Here is a 23,819-nt window from a genome sequence, read left to right on the forward strand (position 1 = left end):
TAAGCAATGCTAAATAGCAAGACTGTAACTCAAAACAAGCAAAAATTCAACAGTTTAGATTTGGTAAAAATACAGTTAAAATGAAGTGTTATAACCCTAAAAGAGCATTACCAGCCAGTGATGAATACCTTAATCCCAGCAGTCAGGAAGTAGAGGCAGGAAAATAAGTTCAAAGTTACCCTTGGCTACCAAGTGATGGCAGCCTGGGCTACAGAGATCCTGCCCCTCCAAAAAAAAAAAAAAAAAAAAAAAAATAAGAAAAAGAAAAAGGCAAAAGGAATATATATCATTACACACACACACACACACACACACACAAATATATGTGTTCCCACATGCGCACACGTACATGAATGCACTTAACTTTCTTAACTTTTTCTTCCTACTTAACTCTTAAAAAATTCTCTCCAGTTTTTTAGATAACAGGTTCTAGCTTGACTGTTCACCTAAGCAAATATCTCTACCAAACCCAGGCCTTGCTCTTGAATCTCCCAATCACTGAGTAACATGATCTCACAGTATCCCCTTTAGGGAAGCTGCCAATCACTTAACACATTACACAAGTGTCTAACAGAGGGTAAAGGTTATGTCTTTCAAATTCAGTTTGTTTTGAAGCACTCAGATCAGCTGGTCTGTAAATCTTTTTAAAAGATTTATTGATAGGGGCTGGGGTGGAGTAAATGGCTCAGCAGATAAGAGCGAGGCTCTTCTAGGAAATTCCAGCTTGATTTCCAGCACCTACATCATGGCTCAAAATTACTCCAATTCCAGAGGATCAGACACCCTCTTTCCGGCCTCTGCACATATATGGTACACAGACATATAAACTGGCAAAATACCATACATATTGAATAAAAAATAAATCTTTGAAGAAAAAAAAGAGAGAAAATGGCTCAACAGTTAGGCATATTTGTCGCCCTTACAGAGGACCCAGGTTCAGTTCTCAGCATCTACATGAGGCTCACAAAAAATAACTCCAATTCCAGGGGATCCAGCAGGCACAAGACACATACATGGTATATATTTATACAAGCAGGCAAGACACTCATACACATAGAATAAACCTAAAAAAAAAAATGCTACGTTTCCATTTTAGTTTTGTGTGTGGCAGCGTGTACACAAGTGCATTATTTCATGCCAGTACACAGGAAGGCCAGAAGAGGGCATCATATTCCCTGAAACTACAGTTAATAAGCTGTGACCATTTAATGTGGGAATCAGAACCCAAGAGCACTCTTAGCTATTATTGAGCTATCTCTCTGGTCTCATGTCGGTACATACTGACTTAGACAAATATATTACTCTTCTTAAATCAAATAGAATGAAAATTATGCATTTCATATTCACTGAGGCTATTCTTAAAGGGCAAGATGCCCTGGTAGCTCAACGTGTACCAACCATGTACCAACTCTAAAGATTTCCTCCAAACAGCAATGAACTTCTATTTTGACAGTGTAGGCTTTAAGGCACCAGTACCCAGATGTATACCTCTGCCCCACTCCTTTTAGCTTAGCACTTTGAGAGAGTTGCTTAACTTCCCTCATTATTGCCAGTTTCCTGATATAGAGATAAATGAAATGATGTAACTTCATGGAATTACTGTGAGCTTAGTATTAAAGCATTTTACACAACACTGGGCACCCCACTGGACTGCAAAGCTAATAGCTACTATTATAGTGTTTTAGGGAAAATTAAGAGACTCAGATCAGCCTATAAACAAACTTCTTAACAAGTATAAACTGTGGGCTAGCCATTAGGTGATGCAGGGCCTCCAGGAAGAAGGAACAAAAATAAGATAATGGTATCCAAGCATCCCAACTCTGATTCTCTAACCTACCACTGACACATCACTTCCTGATGTTAGCTTATGACCCAACATCAGGTTTTGGTAAAAGCACTAAGGAGTTGAAACAGTACTTGGCTATGTATCATGGTACTTTTCCTGAGGAAGATACTTTTACTTGAAAAATATTAAATGCCTTATGTTTCAGTCTTCCTTCAGTTAGCACTTTGATCTCTTATAAAGCAAAAACTGTTTCTTAGAAAGAGCCCTGAAGCATTACTTCATTTTCAGTTAGTGATACAGGCAAAATGCTTCTGATGGTCATAGTAAGTGAGGAGGGAAATCTGAACTATACTAATGCTTTTCTTTCTATGAGACCACATTCATTCTCATAAGCATCCATTTGATTCATAACTGACCCTTACTGCAAATTTTGAGATTTCAAAAATCAAATCACATGTACAATACCAATGTCTGTAACATACCTTTCAATTTCCCATCAAAGTTGGGGCTTGTGGCCACCTGGAGCCCTGGATGTGGTAAGAGAAAACAGGTGACATCGGAGAAACATGAGTGAATATGATTTCGAACGTTCTGAATTTCTTCATGTTGATGTTCCTTCACCTGCCAAGGAAAATCAAGTTTACAAGCCAAAGATAATTTGGTATTCTTCACTAGCAGCCACTAACATAAAGACAAAGGAAAGACAGAATGATAGATCAGAGTGACCAATGGGAAGAGGAGCCAGCGTCCCAAGAAGTAGTTAAGTATATGAGTGTGCATGAGGCTCTCACAGCTAACAGAGTAGAAACTAAAGACTTGGTTTTCAAAGGTATTGCACAACACATAAGAAAAACAGAAAGCTTGTTGGCCAGAAGAATCCAAAAAGCTAGCAGAGACTGACAAAGGTCTCCTGTGCTTTGGCTTAAGGGAACAGGCTAGACTTGTTTATATATATGCCAAAGCAAATAATATTGAGTAACTACAGTTCTAAACATGATATTCTAAAGGCAGACATAGAATCTAATTCAAAATCACTGGAAATTATAATTATAAAGGCCTTTTTCTCAGAGTTCCTCTCCACAGTGCCTATATATTATATAACCTGGCTCTTCAATTTTACCATGAGAAAACATATACTAGGGCCAGAAAGATAGCCATCTTTCTTCTAAGCAGGTAAAGATACTTGCCATCAAGTCTGCCAGCCTGAGTGTAATCCCTGAGACCCACAGGTGAGGAGAGAGAACTAACTTCCATAGGTTGTCCTCTGACTTTCACATGAGTACTGAAGCACTCTCCTCTCCTCCTCTATCATACACAGAAATAAATACATGTAATTTTTTAAATTTTTAAACAAAAAATTATACTGTTTTATGCTAATATTCATAAAAGTTTAACAGAGTATCATTTTCAATGATATGCTTTAAAGACAATATTCAAAAGCAAATAAGGAAGTTAACTACCTTTAGAAAAAAAGAATTTTCCTACTTACCTGTAAACGCTTATCCAAAAATGCCATTCCTCCTTGCAGTCCATAGTTATATTCATAAGGGAAACTCCAATCTCGCACCAAAAACATCAGTGTCTATTGTGACAGAGCAGAACAGAGTTACAACAAAATAACAGAGTTACAAGTGCATATTCAAAATTAGTTATTACTGTAATATTTTCTGCTAATCTTTTCAAAGGGGGCAAGGGCATGCTGAAGGGGACCAGCCTGAGCAATACAGCAAGACTGTCTCAAAAACAAAAACAAAAACCAACCTGCAGCTTACAGGTTATAATAAAAACAGGAAGATCTGGGTTGTAAGCTGTAATGGCTGAACTGTAAACTAAACAAAGATAAGAATGACATTCACAGTGCTTTACCTGGAAAGGTTTTTGGAAAATTTCGTCCATTGCCAGACGGCCATATTCTGTGAAGAGCTTTAAAAACAAAAAGTTAATGACTTAAAGGACAACTCTATTTAAAATAATTTTAAGGTCTTTTGCAAAATATTTGGGAGCTAGTGAGATGATTCAGAAGTTAAAAACACTTGTTCTTCCAAAGGACCAGGGTTCGATTCCTAGCATCCACATGGAAGTTCAGGAATTCCTGTTCCAGGGGATCCAACACCGGGCACATTTATACATTCAGGAGAAATATTCATGAACATTAAGTAAATCTTAAAATATGTAAAATATTCATCTGGCTGGGCATAGTAATCTTTAATTGCCATGAGCATGTTTTAGTCACTATGAGCACTCAGAGCAGAATGCAGGGACATTCCCATTTGATGCATTCTGTTATCTCCAACAGCACAAGGCAGCACCATCCTTACACAGCTACCTGACTCAAATGTCTGAATGAATTCACTAAGACTAGGAGTCCCACATACACCTGCCTGCTTCTTCATGAAGCCACACTAAGTACAATAAAAGCAAATTCACAGGACAAAGAAGACATGAGATAATATGGCAGTACGAAGAACTTATCACAAACACCACAGAAGAAAAAAAAACAGATGGCAAGTGTCCAGTTCTGACTTTTTCTGTCCTGTTAACAAATGGGAGAAAACAGGGGCCCAAGAAGTAAACTATTCTCTCAACAGAATCCTTAAAAAACTGAGAAATGAAAAGCAGAGTTCCTCCCAAGAGCGGTGAGGAAGTAGGACTATCAACTAAAGAAATGTTTGGAAGTCTGTCCCTAGGTCTCTACCCTCTACCAGAGAAATGAATGCAACAGTAATGTGTATACATAGTCTTAATAACAACAAAAATCTATCCTTGAGGCAGAGAAATCATTCAGTAGGTAAAAGCTTTTAGGCATGTAAGCCTGAGAACCCCAAATTCAATTCTCAGAAACCTTGGCTGGCCCAGTACCCAGAGACCATCTCAAATAAACAAAATTAGGAGGATACATACCTACAGCTGTTTGCTTTTCTTTCTTTTATTTTTATGTATATGCCTGTGCTGTGTTGCTGTTGTTTGTGTAATGTATATGTTGTATATACATGTAAATGTACATGTTAGTGTATATATACACATGTATATGTGAGAAAAGAGGTTACTGCCAGGGTTTCTTCTATACCTTTCAACCTTAGTTTATGAGACAGTGTCTCACTGAACCTAAGCTAACCAGTTTCCTAGACTACTAGCCATTGAGCTCCAGATAACCTATTTCTACCTCTCTATCACTGGGGTTAGCAGCCACCAAACTGAAACTTACTATGTAGACCAGCCTGACCTCAAACTTTCAAAGACCCACCTGCCTGTACCTCTTGAGTGCTGTGATAAAAGGCATGCACTACTACACTTGGTTGTTTATTTTATGTGAGTGCTAGGGACTCAAACTCAGGTCTTCATGCTTGATAGAGGTAAGAACTAAGCCTGTCTTCCCAGCACCGTACAGCCAGTCTTTCCCTCCTACCCCTGCTCTCCAGTCTCCTCCCTGTGCTCAGACACAGCCTTTCCAGGCCTAGGTCCCATATGGGATAGGAAACACATGGTATTCTTATCATTTACTCGCTATTCCCATTACCATTTCTTGTTACCTGTAGCTGCTGAAGATCATCCTCCTGAATATTCTGGGACAAATTGTAAATCTAGAAAACAAAATCAAGATTGATAACACTCTGGCTTACTTCAAACAAGTCCCAAATAAGCTTAGAACACTGGCTGAAGCTTTGCAAATGAAAATTTGCATTTTAGCAATATATGTATATATGTGTTATGTGTGTATATATGTGTGTGTGTGTATATATATATATATATATAAAATGTATATACATGTATATATATGGCCCCTATGAAGGCACATATATGCCTCATACATATACATATATATATATACACAGACATATATACATACATATATGTATATATAAACATACATTCATACTTATATACTACAGAGAGAGAGCAGTATTACTTGTCTTTTAGAAAAAATTAAAATATAAGGCTAAAATCACAAAATTCCTTCTTTATAGTTTAAAATAGTTTAAGAGGTTTGAGATTTTCTTGAAATATTTTATATATGATTATATAAGTTGAAAAATAATTATTTTTGTGCTTCTAAGAGTTTAAATTATGCATATAGTTTGTGCTGGTTAAATTTTATTGACAACCTGAAGTCACCTGGGAAATCAGAAACCTCAACTGAACAATTCTTCAATTAGATTGTCCTATGCCTGTAACTGAAAGTGTTTAAGATTTATTTATTTTGTTTGTGTATATGGTAGGTACATGGGCACAGGTATGTGTACCACATGCAGGCTTGGTACCGTGGATCCCCTGAACTGTAGTTACAGACACATGGGAGCTGTCCTGCAGGTGCTGGGAATCAGTATCCCAGGTCCTCTAGAGGAGCAGCCAGTGCACTCAACCACTGAGCCAGAAACAGAGTTTCTTGCTTAGCAACTGATATGGGAGGGTCTAACACTGTAAGTGGCACCATTCCTAGACAGGGAGGCCTGAAATAATAACTATATATAAATTATATATAATATATAAATATATATATAAACTAGAATATATATACATATATTTCTTTGTACTGTCATATTATTTCATGTCCTCCTTGTCTTGTGAATTTGATAGTAAGCTTAATTTTATTTTACTTAGTGTGGCTTCATGAAGAAGCAGGCAAGTATATGTAGGAATCCTAATCTTAGTACACACTAAGATTAGGGTGTCTGTGTGTGTCTTATGTAAATTATATATAACAGCTAAGCATGAGCAGGAAAAAGTCAGAAAGTACCACTCTTCCATGGTTCCTCTCTCCAGAGCTCCAAATTCCTACCCTGACTTCCTTCCATAAAGGACCATGACCTAAAGTGCAAACCAAATAAACCTTTTTCTTCCCCGAGTTGACTTTAATCAGAGTGGTTTATCACAGTCACAGAAAAGCAAACTGAAACATAGCCTAAAAAGAATACTCATAGCCGGGCGGTGGTGGCACACGCCTGTAATCCCAGCACTTGGGAGGCAGAGGCAGGCTGATTTCTGAGTTCAAGGCCAGCCTGGTCTACAGAGTGAGTTCCAGGACAGCCAGGGCTGCACAGAGAAACCCTGTCTCGGAAAAAAAAACAAAAAAACAAAAACAAAACAAAACAAAAAAAAAACCACTCATGAACACTCATAGCCAGGTGGTGGTGGTACAAACCTTTAATTCCAGCACTAAGGAGGCAGAAGCAGGCAGATCTCTATGAATTCAAGGCCAGCCTGGTTGGTTTACAAAGTAAATTCTAGGACAGCTAGGGCTAACCCTGTCTTGAAAAACCAAATTAAAAAATAAAATAAAAACCAAATTAAAAAAAAAATAAAATAAAATCACTCATATACAACCATAAAAATTGCACTAACAGAAAACAATTGACAGACTACAGAGCTCACTGTAGAATAGTTGCCTTGCATTTTCGGGGTTTTTTTTTTTTTTTTTTTTTTTTTTTTGGTTTTTTGGATTTGGTTTTTTCGAGACAGCGAAAGGAACAGTCATACCTGAACAGAACTAGTCATAGTGCTTAGAGCAAAAATGGTAGCACAGTCCTTCACAGTTGACTGGCTGTCAAAGGCTCCCTGGGTATCCATCAGAACAACTGCAACCTTAAAAAAAAGAAAAGCAAAAGGTTAAAATGAAAAGAAGGAGAATGCAAAGAGTAAATTAAAAGTACACTGTAACCATTTAGGCTTTTCTATATCCATCCCAGTTCCCAAATAATGCCACAGAGGCTTGTTGATGATTAATGCCTAGGCTTTAAGCTAGGCCTGTTCCCCAACTAGCTCATAACTCAATCAACCCATTTATCCTATTCTATATCTGCCATGTGGCTGGTTATCTCTCCTCAGGTTCATACGGCTGACTTCCTCCAAGTCTGGGTGGTGAATCTCTTCTTCATGTTAGATGTCCCACCTTCTAGTGTATCCTGCCTTGCTATAGGCTATTCATCTCTTTATTGGCAGGTGATACTTTTATACAATGCACAAGAGTTTATCCCTACAGTACACAGTAATCCTGTAGTCCCAGCGCTTGAGAAGCTGAAGCAAGATGACAGCTATATGTTCAAGATCAGCCTGGAGTACATAAGGAATGGTCCAGCATAAAATCAAGAAGAAAATTGAGGAGCTGAAGAGATGGCTCAGCAGGTTAAGAGCACTGACTACTCTTCCAGAGATCCTGAGTTCAAATCCCAGAAACCACATGGTGGCTCACAACCATCTGTAAGGAGATCTGATGCCCTCTTCTGGAGTGTCTGAAGACAGCTAAAGTGTACTTATATAATAATAAATAAATTAAAAAAAAAAAAAAAGAAAAGAAAAATTGAAAAACCACTCCTGACAGCTCAGTCAATAGCAAATTAGTAGAGACAAGGAGCTGGAAGAAGATGGAAATGGGGAGTAACTGCTAACGATACTAGAGACTTCTTTTGAGGAAATGAAATGTTTTAGAGTCAGGTGGTGGTGATACCTGTTCAGCTTTATGTTTATACTAAAAACCACTGAGTCAAACACTTCTACATGATAAATCCTGAACATCAGCATGATACCCAATTGAACAAAAGCTCACAATCACATGTGTCTGCTAACTAGGAAAATGAAACTAAAAAGGAAACAACAGGACTTACTGGAAGCTCTCTGAAAAGCATATACTACATGTATATGCAGCATTGATAGAAATGGTCTCACGTCACAGACTAACACAGTAAACTTCCAAACCACTTTTTTGTCTTTGAAACAGGGTTCCCACGCTGTTATTGCCCATGCTGGCCTCAAATGTGTGCCAATCTTCCTACCTCAACTTCTTGAATGTAGGTATTGGAGGCACAAGTCACCATGCCAGCCTCTTTTATGTACATCTTAAGAAGCCCAGGCTGGCCTGTAAGTTGTGACCTAAGACATATGAACAGCACATGTAGCTCTAATAGTTGCTTTCTTTTGTTTTACAACACTTTTGTTTAACATCAGAGTGGCTTTTTCATTAAAGGAATTCAAAAATAGAAGGAAAGTTTGAGTGAGTAGTCAGTTTTACAAAGCAAACATTTTTATTATAAAGTGTACACCACCACCTCCCTGCATCAAGCTTTCTACCTAGTAAAGGATCTAAGTAAGTACACTGTAGGATCTACTGTCAAAACAACTCAACAGGAAAAAGAGTGATTACTTTAGGAGATAGGAGTTATCATGGACTTAAAAGGACCTATTTTTTGATTGCATACACATAACTTATGCACAGCATAAGTTAATGATGTTCTCATCTAGAGTCAAGCAAGGTAGTGTGCACTTATGTGTGGGGGATGAGGAAGTCAGCCCTGTGAAGGAAAAAGTAGGATGGGGAGCTAGGCTCCTGAGACTCCTCTAAGTGTCTCTAAGATTGCTCCCAGAACACCAGTGAGACAGCAAAGAAAAGCCACGGCAGGTAATAGTTGCTTCCCCTATCTTCATGGAAGTCCTAACAGGTGAGGATACTGGTCCAATCCTTCAGAGTAACCCCATTAGGCATGGCTTTCATTGGAGGACAGTGATGATGTGATGAGATACAATTGGACAAGGATTAGGAGCCTGGGATTGGCTCAAACACTGTATATAAGCTTATATGCTGGGCAATAAACTCAGATCTGCACCCTAATGCTGGTCTCCAGAATCAGAGTTTCCAGAATTCATCATGTGACTCAATCTCCTCTCCCCACATCTATGACCCCAGAACACAGGCAGCTGAAGAAGCATTCTCCACATTCAAGGCCAGCCTGGGGTACCTACTGAGTTCCAGACCAGCCTGGCAAACTTATCCAAAACACAAAACAATTCCTATCTCAAGAAAACAAAATAAATACAAGTTGTCATTTGGTTATTCTATTATAATGTCTAAATCTTCTCTCTCTCTCTCTCTCTCTCTCTCTCTCTCTCTCTCTCTCTCTCTCTCTCTCTCTCTGTGTGTGTGTGTGTGTGTGTGTGTGTGTGTGTCTCTCTCTCTCCTTTCCCTTCTTTCTTTTCTTCTTTCTTTCAACATCCTTACCTTTTTCTTCCCTTCTTTCTTTCAACATCCTTACCTTTTTCCCACATGGCTTCTTCACAGTGAAAACTTCACTCCAAATCTGAATCCCAGTAGTTTCTGGGTCAGAGCCTCCTCGCCATGAAAATCCTGTCAGTGGTTCTTCTGGATCACCCAACCAATTTAAATGACCACCTTCCTTCTGAGGAAAAATAAGATGTTCTGTTACATCTTTGGTTTCACTTTCAGAGGCACTGGTATAAAGGACCTCACACATGTGAGGCAAACACTTGACTGCTATACTACATACCCTGACCCCTAACCAAATCTTTTTGTTTTTTTTAAGATTTACTTTATGTATATGAATACATTGTTGTTACTTAAGGCACACCAGAAGAAGGCATCAAATCCCATTACAGATGGTTGTGAGCTACCATGTGGTTGCTGGGTTCTCTGGAAGAGCAGTCAGTGCTCTTAACCACTGAGACATTTCTCCAGCCCCCTCACCAGATTTTATGTAATTATATACATCAAGGATAATTTGTGAGCTTATTTTTCTCACTTTCCACTCTGAAATTAACTAAATCTTCCTTACCTGAGAATATAAGTATCGCAGCATAAAGTCCAGAATGAAGGATTTGCCCTTTCGAAAAGCACCAGCCACTGATACTACCACCACATCAAGATCTCGGATATGGTCTTGGAGGAGGATGCTGGCCAAGGCTCGCTCTTCTAGCTCAAAGGAATGTTGCTCTTTATGAACCAAAACAACCTGCACTGGACCAGGTTTTCCACTCTCCATGGCATCACCTATTCTCATTTAGAGACCAGAAAAAAAAAAAAAACATTAAGTTTTACATACACACACACACACCATGAAGAAAACAAAAGCTTCATAAGGTACATAACATACACAATAACCGTAAAAGAAGGAGTATATGGGAGAACTAATAGAACTTCATGAACACTAAGATTATTTGTTAATTAAAAGATCCCAGGGGCCTGCAAGATGGCTCGGGGCCTGCTGCAAAACCACCCAACCTGAGATCAATCTCCAGAACCCACATGCTAAAAGGACAGAATCGATGCCTGAAGTGTATTCTCTGATCCCCACACATAGAATATATGTGCTGATGTGCTAGAATACACACACACACACACACACACATATACACACACACATACACACACACACACACACACACACACGGAGGTGGGGGTGAGAGAGAGAATGAATATAGTTGTTCAGCTTCCCCTGCCAAGACTTACGGATCATCATAGAAGACAAGGTAGAAAAAATGTTAAGAGCTGGAGGAAGAAGCAAAGTCACACGGAACTGCCTTCTTAGAACATGGCTTCCCCAGTGCACTCTTGATCTCACAGTAATTATGACTACCAGCACAACAACTAGACAAGACTGGATCTGTCAATACCCTGTCATAGGAGAAAAAGCCCATGAAGGGATACCCCCACTGAAGACCAACAGATAGATAATATTAGCTAAGGGGAGGGGCTCATAGGACAAACATTTCCTTGAGTTATATCTATAGCCAATTAATAGTCACTGGAAGACAGAGAGGCATTTTCTTCAGTGATAAGGAGTCTCATATTCCCATAAACATGCTTTACCCAGGACTATGCAAATAACCCTAATGAAGCTCAATGATCAAAAAATAATAAAAGCAGTAAAGTAGAAGAGGAACTAAGTGAAAAGAAGAATCAATAGGAGAGGGAGGGGAGCAGGAGACAGTAAAGCTGAACCCAATGAAACTACATTATGCATGGGGCCAGTGAGATGGATCAGCAGGTAAAAGCACTTGTCCCGCAAGATGAATGAAGACCAGAGTTCTTTTTAAAAAAAAAAAAAAGATTTATTTATTATATGTAAGTACACTGTAGCTGTCTTCAGACATACCAGAAGAGAGTATCAGATCTCATTAAGGATGGTTATGAGCCACCATGTGGTTGCTGGGATTTGAACTCATGATCTTTGGAAGAACAGTCGGTGCTCTTAACCACTGAGCCATCTCTCCAGCCCAAAGACCAGAGTTCTATCTCCAGAACTCACATTAAAAAAAAAAAAAGCCAGATGCAGTAGAATTAATTCTAGCACTTCTACAGAGTCAGAGACAGAACTCCTGGGAAGCTCAAGGGCCAGATAGCCTAGAGCCTAGAGTATGCAATATAGCAGCAGAAACAAGAAATACCTGGCCAACCTGGAAAAAGCAGGAACTCATTGCAGTTTGGTCTTTTGCTATGTTTTATAATGGTAAATGCTGGCACTGAAGGCCTAGGTTACCATTCCCACCCCCCACGCCTCCACACCCCCACCCCTACCCCCCACCCCACCACCACCCCACCCTCGTAAGGATACCTTAGACCCAAGTGATGCTATGTGACCTTGCCCCCCAAGTTATCCCTGATTGGTGAATGAAGCCTACAGCTATAGCTCGACAGAACTGAGATAGGCGGGGTTTCAGAGGTCCCACGCTTGGGGTCTGAGGAGAACCTTGAGGAGAGAGAGGAGAGAAGATGCCATTCGGTAAGAGAGTCCTAAAAGCATGGCCATGAGGGATGGCTAATTGAAGTTTAGAGCAGCCCAGAGGGAACATGGAGTAGATACCTACCGTCTAAGCTATTAGTGCTGACTAAGGCTTATTATAACAATAAAAGCTGTGTGTCCTTTATCCAGGAACTAAACGATCAAAGGCGGAGTAGAAGCCCCTGATTGAGATTAGATAATTTCTACAACCCATTCTCTGAATAGAAAGAACAAATATGCCGGGCAGCGGTGGTGCACGCCTGTAATCCCAGCACTCTGGGAGGCAGAGGCAGACGGATTTCTGAGTTCAAGGTCAGCCTGGTCTACAGAGTGAGTTCCAGGACAGCCAGGGCTATACAGAGAAACCCTGTCTCCAAAAATCCAAATCCAAAAAACCAAACAAATAAAAGAAAAAAAAAAGAACAAATTTTCAAAATTGTCCTGTGGTTTCCACACATAATATATTAACATATTTATTTTACATAATAATTGATTTCCTGATGTCATTTTCATATATAATGTATCTATAAAAAATTTTTTGAGAGAGTCTCACAGTGTAGCCCTGGCTGACCTGGAACTCAACTACGTAGTCCTTAAATTCAGAGATCTTTTTGCTCCTGACTTCTGGGATTCAAGGTGTATGCTACCACGAATTTACTTTTTAAAAAACTATTTTTTATTATTGTATGTGCATGTAAGTGGAGGCTGGAGGACAACTTTTGGATGAGTCAAAAAATACCACTTAAAAGAATTATAATGAGCTCCAAGATAGCCTGGGACACAAAATGAGACCCTTTCTTAAAACAAGCCAACAACAGGTGCTGGAGATACAGCTCAGCCATTAAGAGCTCTTGTTGCTCTTTTAAAGGAGTCCTCTAAATGCACCCACATGGCATCTCACAACCATCTGTAATTCCAGTCCCAGAGGATCCAACACTCTGTTCTATGACCTCTGTTGAGTGGCAGACATGCCTGTAGAGAACAATCAAACATGCAAACAAAATACTCATACACATACAATTAAAAAAAAAACTTTTTAAAAAAATAAAGCTAAGAAAATAAATAAATAAACAAACAAACCACCACCAGGCTGAGGAGATGGCTTAGAAGTTAAAAACACTTCACAATTGAGATCCCCAGAACCCAGAATGTTTATGGCAGCCTGCTTATAATTCTACCCTCACCAGGTGGACTGCCCAGAGCAGCTGGCTAACTAAACTAGCTATATCTATAAGCTCAGGATTTAAGTGAGAGATCCTGGGTCAACAAAGGTAAAAGAGTAATTGAAGAGGATTCCTGATGTCAATCTTGGGCCTCCAAGTATACCTACACGTGTACACACACACACACACACACGCATGGGAAAGGGGATTAAAGAAAAAAATCTGGAGTCTAATATGTACCTCAAGCTGGCCCAAAACTCAGTATCCTCCTGCTTCAGCCTCCCAAGTGCTGTGATTACAAACATGTACCACTACTTCTAGCTATTTAGAATTGTTGGCACAGCAACAAATAAATCCAAGACCCAAAGGTCTTTAGTCTCTCATATAAAAGAACTAGAAAATCTGGCTGGAACCAAAAAATTAAAATAAAAATAAATAAATTAATTAATTAATTAATTAAAAATTTTTAAAAAGTCAGGCGGTGGCACACACCTGTAATCCCAGCACTCTGGGAGGCAGAGGCAGGCGGATTTCTGAGTTCAAGGGCAGCCTGAGTTCCAGGACAGCCAGGGCTATACAGAGAAACCCTATCATGGAAAAACCAAATCCAAAAAAACCAAAAAATAAAAAAATAAAAAAAAAGGAAAAAAAGAAAAGGAAAATCTGGGCTGGGGATGTAGCTCAGTAGTAGAGCATTTGCCCACTACATTCATGCAAGTCCCTGTGTTCCATTCCCATAATTTAAAAAAAGAAAAAGAAAAATCTGGGAAATTTATCCTTTTTAAAAAAGATTTACATAGATAGATAGACAGACAGATAATATGAGAGTGTACTGTATCTCTCTTCAGACACACCAGAAGAGGGCATCAGATCCCATTATAGATTGTTGTGAACCATCATGTGGTTGCTGGGAATTGAACTCAGGACCTCTGGAAGAGCAGTCAATGCTTTTAACTGCTGAGCCATCTCTCCAGCCCCCAAGAAATTTATTCTTAAGGAAAGGCCAGTGTTAAAGTAATATACAGAACTCAAAGAAGCTTACAAAACAAAATTCAATTGTGGCAGAGAAAACATTCCCTCAGTCAACAAGAATTCTTAGATGTGTCTGTAGAGACTGTTGACTGATTAGAACTGTAGTAATGTGGAGAGGATGGAATATTCCAAATCCAGAGGCTAATCACCTTATCTGAACTAGCTCTAGCTCCCAGAACTTGTGTGCTGGTTTGCACAGGTATAATCCTCATAAATTCATGTGTGGCCTTATTGGAAGAAATGGGTCACTATGGGGTGATTTTGAGGTCTCCTGTCCTCAAGCTACACCCAGTGTGGCACACAGTGCAGCCTGTAAATCAAGATATAAAACTCGCAGCTGCCCCTGCACCGTATCTGCCTGCATATTGCCAGGCTTCCTGCCATGATGATAATGGACTAAACCTCTGAAAGATTCCTATTTTGTTTAACTCAGTAACATAGCAACTTTCAAACACAGCCAAATCAAGTAACCAATACAAGAGTCTCCCAAGAGCCGGGCAGTGGTGGTGCACGCCTGTAATCCCAGCACTCTGGGAGGCAGAGGAAGGCGGATTTCTGAGTTCAAGGCCAGCCTGGTCTACAGAGTGAGTTTCAGGACAGCCAGGGCTATACAGAGAAACCCTGTCTCAAAAAAACCAAAATCCAAAAAACAAAAAAACAAAAAAACAAAAAACAAAAAAAAAAGTCTCCCAAGAGTTTTATTATTAAGTTTGTACACTAGACCTTTCAATTCCAGCAATTTTTCTATTTCAGCACAAATGAACGAGATGACACATAGCCAACATGAGTGATATGCAGTGTTACACAGTCAAAGGCTAAGTAGCACCCTAAAGTTGTTGGTGGCACTATCAGCCAAAAGGAATGAAAGATAAGACTGTACAGGTTATAGGCAAGATGGAATAACCCAATGACAAAAAGATAAAAATGAACTGCACATCAAGTAAAGTTGGACACTGCTGAGGACAGGGAGAATGAAAAGGAAACTGTTACTCATGTTGCCTCTCTTGGTTCCTGCAATACATTAGGCAAGAATAAAGAAAAACAGGCTATATTAGTATGAGAGCTGGGGGACCTGTGCATGCCCCTTCATTGGGACTATAAGAAGTCATTAACATCCTCTGAGCTAAAAGGGACCATGTTCACTAACAGTCTTTTTTTATTTGGGCCACAAAAAAGAAAATGAATTATTTTGAAATGTACACATCACCAACAAATCAATTTATATACAGTGAGCACCCCACTCTTTACCATACCATCACCATCCTGCTTCCTAAAGACAGCAGGGTTTTATTACTGATTTCCATAACAGATAAAGGGCCTTTGCTAATTTATCTTGGACTCCACAATCGTTAAGATTCCTTAATTAGAACAACTGGAACAGGAGCTATCCCAAAACTGTTGCCTGCATGTGGGATATGTTCTACTAGCCAGGCTGCCTTGTCTAGCCTCAGTGGCAGAGGAAAGCACCTAGCCTCTAAGAGACTTGAAGTACCAGGGTGAGGGAATGCCCCCAAGGCAGGGCCCTATCCAATCAGAAGAAAGGGGGAAGGGGTAGGGGAATGGCAGGAAAAAATGTGGGAGGGGGTGACTGGAAGGGGTCAGTGAATAGGATGTAAAATAAGTAAAAATAAATAAATAAAATGTATTTTAAAAAGATTCCTTAATTAAAACCTTAGAGGTTAGATGGTTTATCTCAGCAGTGGCTTATTTGTCTAGGGAACTTAGGATATGTAGTACTGAACAGAGAGACAAAAAAAAAAAAAAAAAAAAAAAAAATCCTGCCCTCAAAGAAGACATTGGAAAAAAAAATGACAACTTAGAGTCCTATTCCTATCCAGCATGCCCTTTCCCTTTCCCACCTAGCACAGTCACTATCTCTGACTGGTCCTTTAACTACCTCATCCCTTGGGGCTGGAGTCTTATACTTCTTTACATATTAAGTATATCATAGCCAGGCAGTGGTAGTGCACACACGCTTTTAATCCCAGCACTCAGGAGCAAAGGCAGTCAGATCTCTGAGTTGCAGGCCAGCCTGGTCTACAGAATGAATTCCAGGAGAGCCAGAACTGTCCTGAGAAACCCTGTCTCAAAAAACTAAATATAAATATTAAGTACACCATGAAGACAGTCACATTAAAAGCTATCAAAATTACAAGGTATAGGGACGCAGCTCAGTGGCAGAGGCCTGCCTATGCATAAAGCCCTGTGTTCTACCCCTAGCAACATAAAAATACAAAATAAAGCAGTTTATGGACCGACAGCTCAAGGCTGTTCCCATCCTGTAAGTACTTCCACTGTCCCATACTGTCCTGACTTCTCATCCTACTGTAAAATTCATTCTCACTGGCATTTCTACAGTGAGAAAGCTAGGGCTCAAGCCTTATCTTAAGGCCACAATTTCAAGTAGAAGACCTATGTCACTACTTACTCCCAAGGTCTGAAATGCTTCTTGCTCTTGACCTAGACTTCAATATTCAACTACCCTTGTCTGGATCACCCACCCCACACTCTGAGTACTCAGTTTTAATTTTTGAGTGTGTGTGTGTGTGTGTGTGTGTGTGTGTGTGTGTATGCTTGCACTGGTGTCTAGTTACATATATAGACATCAGAGGAAAATTTACAGAAATTAGTACTCTCTTTATACCATGTAGGTCCCAGGGGTTGAACATAGGATAGCAGGCTAGCAAGCAGCAAGCATTTTTACCTGGAAGCTATCTGACCTACCCTCTTAAATAGAATGATAAAATGAATAAAAATAGGGTCCAGCATCAGGACAAGGCCTGAATCTTGGCTTTCTCTACTCCAAAACATAAGTTCTATGAGGGCAAGATTTTTTTTTTTGTCTTTTGTTCAATGCTATGTCCTCCAAGTTCCCTGAACTATGCCCACAAAAAGCAGACAACAAAAACTGACATAACCAAAGCCTATGGCTCAATGTAACTCTAGAAAACATAACCATTTCAGCCTCCATTTATAAACCTAATACCCAGCTGCAATTAGAGGGCATAAGAACAATGGTTGATTCAATCCCAAACTATGCTACATCATCTGTTCAAGTCTAGCATGGCCTATATACTGAAAAGCTATCTCAAAAAAAAAAAAAAAAGTCTAAAGGCTAAAGCATAGCCTTATGCTATGACATAAGGTGTCATATATTAAGTGTTCAATAAACAGTTTGACATATATTAGGTGTTCAATACAGTTTCCCTTCCCATATTCCTGTTTCCACTGAGATGTGTACATACTATTACTCCATTCGTTACAATATTATCAGCCTATAATGTAGAGAAATTAGGTAGAGAATGGTCATACATGCTTGAAATCCCTCACTCAAAAGGCAGAGACAAGAGAAACAGGCATTTTAAGCCAGCTTCAGAAACACAGGGAACGCAAGGCAGTGGTGGCGCATGCCTTTAATCCCAGAACTTGGGAGGCAGAAGCAGGCAGATTTCTGAGTTCAAGGGAAGCCAGGGCTACACAAAGAAACCCTGTCTCAAAAAACAAAAATCAAAAAACAAAAACAGAAACAGTGAAACAAAAGACACTCTGGATTACATGAGACTCTATCCCTGTCCCAAACAAATAACCTTTGCAAATAAATTTAGCAACCAGACTAGGAGCTATAACTTAATAATCCTAGAACTATGGAGCTTTGAAAGCTTGAGGCAAACCTAGGTTATACAGAGACCCTGTTTCTCCCTCCTATCTTGCAGGGGGTGGGGGACGAGAACTTAAAACCTCTATTCAGGGAAAATCTTAGCATGCCCTTTGGCATCTCCCTGCAGTAGTTCTTTTCTTTCCTCACCCTCAGTAGCTGATTTACACCAATGCTCTTCTGTAATCTCCTGTAGTTCTTACTCTCTCACTGAACTTTTTAGGAGAAACAGGAGGGGGGGTTCTCAAAATCAAAATGTAGCCAAGGCTGACCTTGAACTCTTGATCTCTCTACCTCTACTTCCCAAGGCTAGGATTACAGGCATGACCACTATGGCCAGCTTCAATGAGTTCTTTATTTTATAATTTTAACTCTTTGCTCATTTTTTACCATTTTTCTTTCTTCTTCTACCCTGTATTTTGATGTTCTAACTCCCCTCCTCTCTAATCTCTGAAGTGACAAGTTCAAAGGCCTAAGTACTGAGTCACTAACTGTTCTACTCTTACTAACAGGAGGGATATATGCAAACACAATGATCGGAAGAGTCAGGAGACATGCCCTTATTCCAGTTCTACCACTCAGCCTGTGTAATCCAACTGGTTCACCTCCAGTCTCCTTTCAAAACTCCCCAGAGGTAACATTTTACAAGTTTACACTTAATATTTCAAAATGGTTCCTCTCAATTACTCCATCCAAGTCCTCTGCATTTTCCCAGCCTTATCGCCCTACATGCAATATATTACCAAGTCTGATTATCATTTCTCTCTTCTATAACTCAAGTTTCTGCCTTAGCAAATGTTATTTGGCAACATTTTTATTTGAGCTTTTTGTCTGGGATCACCTCAGATTCTCAGTCTTCTTGATTCAGTCTCTAGAGTGTTGGCTTTACAGTGCAAGGATTAAAGGCAAAGGTCATCACTGTAACGAGGCTGTGTGCAGGGAAGAACAGCCTCCATAACAATACTAGAGTTCTGGCTCTGGTTCTGCACTGAATAAACCGCTTCAGTTCAACATCTCCATTGTACGACAAAGTCAGGTAGAAACTGTTTAGATCTAAAATCTAACTGCTACTTTTTTGATTTTCTGTTGTGTTTTTCCGTTTGGGGTTGTTTGCAGAGACAGGGTCGCACATTGTAGTTCAGGCTAGGATAGAACTCATGGCAATCATCCTTACATGGCCTCCCAGATACCTGTTGGGATTACAGGCATGAGCATCCCGCTTATCTCTCAAGAATCTCAAATTCTTGATTTCATTTAGTCTCAAGAATAATATCCTCCTTTCCCTTTTTTTTAAAAAGACTTATTTATTTATTTTATGTATAGGAGTACACTGTCTTCAGACACACCAGAAGAGGGCATCAGATTCCATTACAGATGGTTGTGAGTCACCATGTGGGTGCTGGGAATTGAACTCAGGACCTTTGGAAGAGCAGCCAGTGCTCTTAACCACTGAGCCATCTCTTCAGCCCCCTGCTTTCTCTTTAAATAAGCAGTTATTTTCCAAAGTACACATCTGCATGCTGAGACGATAGATGATACTAGAGATTATAAGCACTTACACAAATGTGGACAACAGATGAGACTTATCAAAATATGCGAAATTCTGACCTATCTAGTTACATCCACATCCACTTAAACGTAAGCCTTTGCTTCAAGAAAATAAATAGAAATACTGTTGTCAGTGTTGTCTAATTACTGCTGAAAATTGCTCATGATAACTGTCAACATTTTAGCATGTTGAAAATCTTTAGTAATGAAAAAATAGTCTAACAGCTTATGTGGACATTACAACCTTTTTCCTAATTACCTTTGAACTACTGACTTATCCTTTACTTTGACACAATATATCTAATCCACACTAACCAAGAGGTTTAATAGGCCAATTCAAACAATCTCCCTAGTAAACTACATTCCATATAGTTTCCACACTAAAAAGAATTACACTGAATGAAAAATGAAGTTAAAAGACTAACAGGTAAATTAGAAAATTTTCTAGACATGGATATTACGGCACTGATTCCCACATTACAGGCCTGAAAAAACAAAGCCAGGAATGGTAGATCTCAACTTTAATCCCAGCACTTGGAAAGCAGAAGGACAGGATTTCTGAGGCCAGCCTGGTCTACACAGCAAATTCCAGGCCAGCCCAGGCTGGGGTAGAGGGAGCTGGGAAGCCTGGAGCTCAATATTATTGCGCATGCTTAAGATAAATTAGGCCCTGGATTTAATACCTAGACCAACAAAACCAATCTGGCACAGGATCCTAATAGAGGACACCTTTGATCCCAGGTGAACCTCTGTGAGTTCAAGGCCAAAAGGACACAACAGAGAAACCTTGTCTCCCCTACCAAAGGGGAAAGAAAAAAATTGGCATAGGTTAAAAAGCACAGCATAGGTTGGATACTAATCATGGTTAGCCTTTTCAATCTTACAAAAAAATACATAAAACCTATTTTATTTCACGTTCAACTATAAGAATACTGTTAGGAGGCCTAAAGGTAGAGTACGTACACCCTCAGTGGTAGAGTACTTGTCTTAACAGTCACAAGACTCTGGATTTGATCCCAAGCACCACAAATACACAAATAGATACACACATAAAACCAGTAAGATAGAATATCATGTAGCCTAGGGTGTCCTTGAACTTGCTAGAATAACCATGAATTTCTGATCCTCCTGAATTCATTTCCTGAATACTGGGATCATTGGCCCAGTTTCATGGGGGTTCTGGAATACAAATCATGGCTTAGTGCATGCTACACAAGTATTCTACCAACTGTGGTACATGCCTAGTCCCATAATGAGTCAGTTTAAATTTAAAATATTTAAGAATACTACCTGAATATTTAAGAAAACTATCTGAGCCAGGTGGTGGTGGCGCATACCTGTAATCCCAGCACTCTGGGAAGCAGAGACAGGCAGATTTCTGAGTTCCAGGCCAGCCTAGTCTACAGAGTGAGTTCCAGGACAGCCAGGGCTATACAGAGAAACCTTGTCTCAAAAAACCAAATCCAAAAAACAAAAACAAAAACAAAAACAAAAACAAAAAAGAAAGAAAACTATCTGAATAGTGTTCAATGAAAATGGCTAACTGAAAGCAGTTACCATTGCTACTTCAAAAAATTTAATGGATTAATTAAACAGTGTAGGATCAAGCTTGGCAATTTTGGCAATACTGACAACTAATGGCCAGAAAACCCTTTGTGGAAAGAGGGGATCCTTTGGACTTCTTGATATTTAGCAGCATCCCTAGTCTATACCCACTGCACACTTATGTATTAGTATTACCCATAAGGTTGACATCCAAAAACACCTACAGACATTTTTAAAAGGCACATAGACAGGCTGGAGAGATGGCTCAGTGATTAAGAGTACTGACTGCTCTTCCATAGGTCTTAAGTTCAATTCCCAGCAACCACATGGTGTCTCACAACCATCTATAATGGGATCGGATGCCCTCTTCTGCTGTGTCTGAAGAGAGTGACAGTGTACTTACAATGATAAAATAAATAAATCTTAAAAAAAAAAAAAAGCCAGACAGATGCAAAAGTCATCTTCTGTTAAGTACCACTGAGGAGCTAGAAAGATGGCTCAGTAGTTAAAGACAGCTCTTGCTCTTGTAGGGCTTGGGATTTGGCTCCTAGCACCCACAGAGCAGCTCACAACTGTGCACAACTCCACTTCCAAGGTGTATGATGCCTTCTTCTGACCTCTGCAGGCACCAGGCATGAACATGGGATACATACATGCATGCAGGCAAAACACTCATACACATAAAATAACTCTTAAAGAAAACTTAACAGGAAAAAAAAAACTTTAAAAAAAAAAAGTAAAAAAGAACTACTGTGCTATAACTATCTTCAGTACTCATCCTCTCTGTCCAAAGGATTCTTAAAAGCACTGGAGCCAAGTTACAAAAACATTTTACTGAGTAGACTATATGACTCATGGTAGAGTTATGACCTGAGTTTTCCAGTCCCCTTCTGAAATAACATATTCTCTTAAGGCCAAGAGCAACACACCCAAAAAGAGGCATACCATCTCCATGCCTTGCCTTGCTGGCAGTCCTTAAAGCACAAAGCCAGAGAAAACATCACAGACAAAGCAAGCATGCTAAGAAGCCTCTCCTGACTCCACAACTGCAGCATGTAGTTCTTTCCAGCTTCTGTGTTGCACTTTACCTTAAGGCAGGAAATGTGCCAGTAGATACACAGAAAAGCTTGTTCCATGAAGCTGCTCAAACCCAACCAACCAGAACATTGGGGAAAATGTGTATTCTAATTAAAACATTTATGAAGAAAGTTTTTTCCAATTCATTTACTATAGACAATCTTTGTGCTTTAGCATAAGATGCTAAACAAAACCATTTACCTGCTAAGAGAAACATCTAATGTGTTATGGGTTTTTAACAAAGTATGTCTAGTATTTAGGATTCAGAAACTGGGCAGCCAAGAGGGTTCAGAAAGTAAAAGTGCTGCCTCAAAAGTTTGCTGACCTGGATTCCACCGCTGGGACCCAGAAGCAGAGAGGTGAATATACTGAGTTGTTCTCTGACCTCCACATACAGGCCATGGCATAATCACCCACACACATCCATCATGAACTCACATACAATAATAATGATGATGATAATAATTTTTAACTAAAAAAGATTCAGAAACTACAAAGACAGGGCTGAGGGCTAGAGAAATAGCACAGCGGTTAAATAGTTAAGAGCACTGACTGCTCTTCCAGAGGTCCTGAGTTCAATTCCCAGCAACCACATGGTGGCTCACAACCATCTGTAATGGAATCCAGTGCACTCTTCTGGTATGTCAGAAGACAACTGCAGTGTACTCATATACATAAAAATAAATAAATAAATCTAAAAAAAAAAAAAAAGACAGGGCTGAATCTAAAACTTAAATCAAAAGTTAAGTGAGATGGTATATACCAGCAGTCACAGCTATTCAAGATGCTGAAGTGGGGATCACTTGAATCTATAGTTCAAAGACAGTCTAGGCAATACAGAAAGTCCTTCATCTTAAAACAAAAATAAAAACTATTCAGCCTTTTATCAGCTAGAGAAAAAAAATTAGGGAAGAGGAGGTGTTCAAGGCAGGTGTTTATTTGTATAATCCTGGCTGTCTTGGAACTTGCTCTGTAGACCAGGCTGGCCTCAGAGAGATACACCTGCCTGTGCCTCCCAAGTCCTAAGACTAAATGTGTGTGCCACTACCTGGCTATGATTTTTTTCATGCATATATGTGTGTACCCTCCCCAATTTATGAGCAGCACATGCATGGAGGAGGCCAGAAAGTAACAACTGATCCCTTGTAGCAGAAGGTACAGAGCCAAATGTGTCTCTCCAAGAGTAGTAAACCCTCTAACCCACTAAGCTATCACCTCTCCAGTCCCAGGGGATGAGGGAGAGGACAATTTTTTCTTTCTTTCTTTTGTTGTTGTGATTACTGTTTTCCAAGGCAGGGTTTCTCTGTGTAGTACTGCTGGCCTAGAACTGGCTCTGCAGATGATGCTTGCCTTGAACTCAAAGAGATTTGGTTGCTTCTGCATATAGTGGTTGTACTTGCCTTTCCCAAACACAGGATATCTAATCTGAAGGTTTTAATTAGTCAAATTAAACTTAAACCTTTCTTGTTTCATTTCTTAGTTTCTTCTTGTTTTAGTCTAGTTTGGTT

The 23,819-nt window shown here is 39.5% G+C and overlaps 1 protein-coding gene across 3 annotated transcripts in view; it reads right to left on the reverse strand.

Annotated features, from left to right (window-relative positions):
- Positions 1-23,819, reverse strand: part of Atl3 (atlastin GTPase 3) — a 55,677-nt gene that overhangs the window by 27,703 nt on the left and 4,155 nt on the right. For 2 of the 3 annotated variants that reach the window (XM_052190760.1, XM_052190743.1), the window contains exons 2-8: positions 10,345-10,559; positions 9,808-9,951; positions 7,262-7,366; positions 5,317-5,367; positions 3,653-3,709; positions 3,276-3,368; positions 2,269-2,407 (exon numbers count right to left, since the gene is read on the reverse strand). In XM_052190760.1, coding sequence (XP_052046720.1) covers positions 2,269-2,407; positions 3,276-3,368; positions 3,653-3,709; positions 5,317-5,367; positions 7,262-7,366; positions 9,808-9,951; positions 10,345-10,559 — 804 coding nt within the window. The remainder of the gene's footprint in view (positions 1-2,268; positions 2,408-3,275; positions 3,369-3,652; positions 3,710-5,316; positions 5,368-7,261; positions 7,367-9,807; positions 9,952-10,344; positions 10,560-23,819) is intronic. The other variant, XM_052190749.1, reaches the window with a different exon arrangement.

The sequence above is a fragment of the Apodemus sylvaticus genome, chromosome 1 (genome assembly GCF_947179515.1).
Source record: "Apodemus sylvaticus chromosome 1, mApoSyl1.1, whole genome shotgun sequence".
NCBI classification, from domain to species: Eukaryota; Metazoa; Chordata; class Mammalia; order Rodentia; family Muridae; genus Apodemus; species Apodemus sylvaticus.